The 6,000-nt window shown below is 40.5% G+C and overlaps 1 protein-coding gene across 1 annotated transcript; it reads right to left on the bottom strand.

Annotated features, from left to right (window-relative positions):
* Nucleotides 1–1,168: 1,168 nt before the first annotated feature.
* Nucleotides 1,169–4,864, bottom strand: LOC142141520 (cold-inducible RNA-binding protein B-like). Its single transcript, XM_075200120.1, has 2 exons — nucleotides 4,861–4,864; nucleotides 1,169–1,723 (listed from the first exon to the last, which is right to left on the bottom strand). The coding sequence occupies exons 1-2, from the start codon at nucleotides 4,862–4,864 to the stop codon at nucleotides 1,176–1,178; spliced, it is 552 nt and encodes a 183-aa protein (XP_075056221.1). The 3' UTR covers nucleotides 1,169–1,175.
* Between the last annotated feature and the right edge of the window lie 1,136 nt (nucleotides 4,865–6,000).

Consider the following 6,000-nt stretch of genomic DNA (forward strand, 5'->3'; position numbering starts at 1 on the left):
TGGAGCCACTTGGAATATTAATGGTTGAATACCTAAATATCAGGAGTGTTGCATACTGTTCGTTCTTACACTTTTTCAAGGTATTGTAATGGTAAGTGAATTTGTGAAATGGATTATGCACCAATATATTATGCAGTGTTTTTCAATCGGAGAATGCTTATTAATTCACTTCATTCCCTATAAGTTTGTTTCTGGACCATGGGAGCATCTGGAGGAAACGTAAGCGATCAAGGGGAGAATGTTACAAGAGGCCGTGGTATATTGGTTGAACTAGTATTTTAACTTTTATTGGCTTTTTTTAAATTTTTGGAGATTTACAATGTTGTCTTAAACTATTACATCATAAAAACTGCAAATGTAATAGTTGCATCCATATTACTGTCTTCTGAAAAGATCCATCCTGTATTATCTGAATATACATTGATCCATTTATTGAATTGATGTAGACAATTGTAGCAGTGAGGGGTTTTTTTTTCCTGTGTAAGCCAGGATGATCTGTCCAGCCCCCCTCCCATTTGACTCACAACATGCACATACTGCTTAGCCAGAGCCGGCAGATGTGAAATTATGTAACACAAATAAGTAAGAATCAGGGCTATTTCATAACTCTGATCATGTTGATGACAAATGCCCTGCTTTAGAATTACAAACAAGCTTTTATATCCCGTCTTGTGGTTGGTAAGTGTAAAATGTTTACAACATTTTGCATGTCCACAAGTGCTTATGTTTTCTTTCTATAAAATATACTTTTCTGCAAGATATGCTCAGATTTGGCTGGCAATCATACAAATTGTGGGGTTTGAAGTCAGTAGAATGTGTTGGCAACATTTTCTTTCTGCAAGCTTAGAGATGTTGTATACCATTGTTACAATGATTATAAAGTACCGTATATACTCGAGTATAAGTCGACCCGAATATAAGCCGAGGCACCTAATTTTACCACATAAAACTGGGAAAACTTTTTGACTCGAGTATAAGCCTAGGGTGGAAAAGAGCGCAAATTTAAAAGCCTCCATGGAACAGCAAAACATAGTAGGGTGAGAAATCTAACAATATGAAACCATAACATTAAAAGTAACAATATAAAAGTTATTAGCTTTACACCCTTTAGGACAGCTGTTCCGTTACTACCAGTGAGGCTGTAGAGATACTTAAACAGATATAAAAAAAGTATTTTACTCGTTGTGTGTAGCATAGCTATCATAGCTGTCTCTGTAGGACCCTCCTGAGCGATCACTATAACCTCCTTGACTCCTGCCACTTCCATAATAATCCCTTGAGCCACCACTGCCACCATATCCTCCACTCCTGCTCTCAAACCTGCTGCTTCCATAGCCCCTGTCACCGCCACCACGTCCTCTGCCACCACGGAAGAATCCTCTTCCTCCAGATGAGCCCCCTCTGTAACCTCCTCTCCTGTCACCGGAGGACTTGCCAGCCTGATCCACACGAATCTGACGTCCATCCACAGACATTCCATTCATTGCCTGCAAGGCATCTTTGGCATCCTCTGGGTTCTCATACGTAACAAAGCCAAATCCCCTGGATCTCTTAGTTTCCCGATCCTTTACCACAACCACCTCTGTGATCAGACCATATTTGCAGAACACCTCTTCCAGATTCCCCTCGTTGGTCTCAAAGCTCAGACCGCCGATAAAAAGTTTGGATTGTCTGGACAGAACAAACGAAAGGCGAGGACGCAGAGAGAGAGAGATTTTTTTTACTTACCCCGCATGCGTTTCAACAACAGGAAGTTCGGCATTTGGAACGCAAGTATGCGTTCCAAATGCCGAACTTCCTGTTGTTGGAACGCATATGCAGAAGTTAACAGCCGAGGGACCGGACACCAGGTAGGTTCACCCGTGTATAAGCCGAGTGGCCTTTTTCAGCATACAAAAATGTGCTGAAAAACTCGGCTTATACACGAGTATATACGGTATTTGTCCATCTTGACACAACAGCACTATGGGCTAGATTTACTGAGCTGTGGGTTTGATAATGTGGGGATGTTACCTATAGCAACCAATCAGAATCTAGTTGTCATTTTGTAGAAAGTACTAAATAAATGATAGCTAAAATCTGATTGGTTGCTATAGGCAACATCCCAACTTTTTCAAACCTGCAGCTTAGAAAATCTAGCCCTATGTCAGTACTTGACAAGGTCTGTTTACATTTTACTCTTATTTTTTATTTTTTTTTATGATTTAGGAATACTTTAATATTATACTACACTAATACAAATATAGAGTGCAAAATTGAGACGGGGCCTTAGATAGCATGATACCACAGCTGTTTATGCTAATACCAAGCAACAGAAACCATTTGAAATCGCTATAACTTCTTTGGTAGCAATAGCTGTCAGCACAACTTTGTAAACATGGGAAACTCGTGTTTTGACTCTGGGGTCAGCAGGGAATATGTGGAAAAAAAAAATACTAGACAACCAGCTACTCTGAGCTGTCCTCCAACCATAAGCGTGCAGCACAAAAGCTAAAGACTTCTTCAGAATGAGCAGAGGAAGGAGGTTCAGCTAAATGAAATTGTGAAGTACAGTCATGGTTGCCAGCAGCTGACTGTCTGCAGATTTCTACGATGACTGATCCACCTACCTCTGAATCCTATTCCATACCACTAGTAGCTGCACAGAAATGCCAGTCACCAGTTATTGCTTTAATCATATTTTTCAACTGTCCCGATTTTAGGGCGCTATCCTGATGTCCCACCTGGAGACATGTTTGTCCTGTGGTTGGGAACGTTGGGAGGTATCTCTGCTGCTCTGCATACCAGAGCAGTGGTAAACAGGTTTTACAGTGCTTGGAGGGGAATCGGGGTTTCTAATGGGCAGCCTTGTGCTTTACAGTGCTCTGGGGGAATGATCACACCCCCTGTCCCCACGCTTTTAATATTGGTGGCTTATGCCTGCCAGTAGCCACACATGCCTTCCCATAGTCGTGTAGTACATTTATTCAGCACATGTAGTACTTGGGAGGCTGAGGCAGCTTCCTATATTGCCGGCAGAGTCCTCGACGTACGCAGCTTCTACGCTGCTTCCCTGGATATAAAAGTCCCCAATGAAGAATAGATGCTGGCAGATATAATGAATGAGATTTGGGAACAGAAAGTGTCTGCGTGTGCACAGAGGGTACAGGACCCGATGATGTCCCACTTCCAGCCACTGGGATGGATCAGAGATAGCGAGTAGCGATGATCTCCAACATAATTCACCACACGTCTTGCATTGTAAGCTCATTTGGACAGAGCAATCTTTACCTTCTGTTTCATGTCATGGTATGTTATTTATTTTATCATGATCTCCTCAATGTACAGCACTGCATAATATATTGAATCTTTATAAATAAAAGATAATAATGCATCTCTTTAGACATTAATATGTTTTTCATTTGCAGTTAAAGTTCTTTATTCTAAAGCAGTGTTTCCCAACCCTAGTCCTCAAGTACCCCTAACAGCGCAGGTTTTTCAGGTCATTGGTGAAATAATTATACCACCTGTGGATCTTTCAAAATGTGTCAGTCAGTAATGAGTACACCTGTGGTCCAGCAAAGAGATATGGAAAACATGTACTGCTAGGGGTACATGAGGACTAAGGTGCGGAAACACTGTTCTAAAGCAATGCCAACCTGACCTATGTTACCTGGAATATATTTGTTATTAAACACATATTAGATACAGTTCTAGGTATCCTTACTGACTTCCACTTTTGAATTAAAGCAGGCTACATTCATTAATGCAAAAGGCTTGTATAGCATGTCCAAGAAACAACTCTAGGCCATAGCCTATAAAAAAAGCAGTATGTATACAGTTCCCATGCTCCCAATTTTATGTCTTCTATGACCATTATATATTACCTATAACTACACAAGTTGTAGACCAATATAGGTAAAGTCTTCCTCATTTCCCTCCTCATCTCTTCCATTTCCCTCTTAAACACTTACCTTTTGACAGGCATTCCACTGTGTCAGCAATGACCACATGTGCTCTCTGGGTGTATAACTGCACCCTGCAACACTATGTGCTTAACTTTGATGGGGGATGGTATGTAAAAAATAATATATTCATAATGGAATATTAAAATAGTGTAGAATCCAAACTGTGAGGTTTGACTTTAGATGACCCCAAGTCCAATGTGTAAATGCAAAAAACAATTTACTTATTGAGCATGCGCAATACAAAGGTTTGCTTCTCAGTCTCAAACAGACTGAGAAGTATCTCCCTTTAGTTCGCCTCTATGCTTACAGAGGCAGACCTGGGGAGAGAAGGGCGGGCAGGAATAAGCATTGTATAGTAAGGATGTGTTCATACTCATTACGTACTATGTTGAAGTAACCACAGATATGCCTCTAGGTGGTGTAGCTGTTGAGGCTTCTTTTTCCCCTGGTGCAAGACCTTGCATGTTGTTTTAAAAAAAATGTAAATAAATAAATGTTAAAAGAACCCATTTCCCCCCAAAAAAGCATAGACAGCCCTAATGCCTATGCCGGTACTAGGGGACAAAAAGTATGGGTTCCCCATGACATTGCCAATACCAGCACTAAGCTATGCAGCATGGGGTCCCCCTGCTATAGTGACAGCCAGTCGTTGGCCAGTCAGCACGGAGGTGGATTCCCTTGGGGTTTTGGGCCCACAACGTAAAATGTGCCCCACTCCCAGAATTAACCAGTCCCCTGCTGAATAGCATTAAGGCTATTCCCACATCCCTGGAGTGGTGGGTGTTAATATAGTAAAAAATAGAAAAGTAACAATAGTAAACATTTTGTCCATGGTGCACTACAGATCCCAGCATGCCCAGGTTGCCATTGAGTGGTTGGGTATGCACTTGTATTACTACAAGCACGAACATACCCATGGCTACCAGGACATGCTGGCACTATTCTAGAACACTACTCTGTTGGAAACAAACACTCAGGGCTCCGGAGTTCATTAGGATGGTACCACATGTGCACTCATCCATTTATCGAGAAAATAGTAGAGAATGAATCTTCTGACCACGTCACCTTCCTCCATAGTACACCATTGCCTGTGCTCTCTGCACCATTGCACTTACAAATATGCATTGCAATCCGACTACAATATTCTGCTCTGTTCTTGTTGGATCATTTTTGATGAAACTGGTGATTTTGCAGTTGCTTTATCTGCAGTTGCTTGCCCATCAATAAATGCATGCATACAATGATCATGGAATATGCACTTCTGCCCACTGTTGGTGCAATTTGTATACTTGGAGTTCCATGCTGGCATCATTATTATCATTTATATAGCATTACCAATTACACAGTGCTGTATAGAGAATAAATGTCATTACCCTGTCCCATTGGAGCTTACAGTCTAAATTTCCTAACACACTAGGGTTCATTTTTGTCAGCAGCCAATTAACATACCAGTATGTTTTTGGAGTGTGGGAAACAGCAGGAGAACATACAATCTCCACAAAAAAATAAGGTCCTTATTGGGAATCAAACTCCAGTGCTGTAAGGTAGAAATACTAACCAATGGCATAATGGTTTATCATCATCATCATTTATTTATATAGCGCCAACGAATTCCGTAGTGCTATACAATTGGGAACAAACAGCAATAGAACAATACTGGATAATGCAGACATAGAGGTAAGAGGGCCCTGCTCGCAAGCTTACAATCTATGGCTTATTTCATTTTTAATATGTTTCATCATCACAAATGAAAATTAAACAAATTAAAAAAACAAAACACTGGTGTGTATCAGGGCCCATTTTCATACTTTCAGTTAATAAAAGCAAACATATCAGCAACATTTATTTATGACAACATATTCCATAGTGTTTCACAATTGGGAACAAACACAGTAATAACACAATACTGGATCATACAGACAGACAGAGAGGTAAGAAGACCCTGCTCACAAGTATGAAACTATACATATAAATAATTAAAAAAAAACATACCACTCTCCTTATATATTGCCTGCTTAACCAGTTAACAACAGCAGAGCCTACAGTCATATTG

Source organism: Mixophyes fleayi, chromosome 1 (assembly GCF_038048845.1).
Source record: "Mixophyes fleayi isolate aMixFle1 chromosome 1, aMixFle1.hap1, whole genome shotgun sequence".
NCBI lineage: Eukaryota > Metazoa > Chordata > Amphibia > Anura > Limnodynastidae > Mixophyes > Mixophyes fleayi.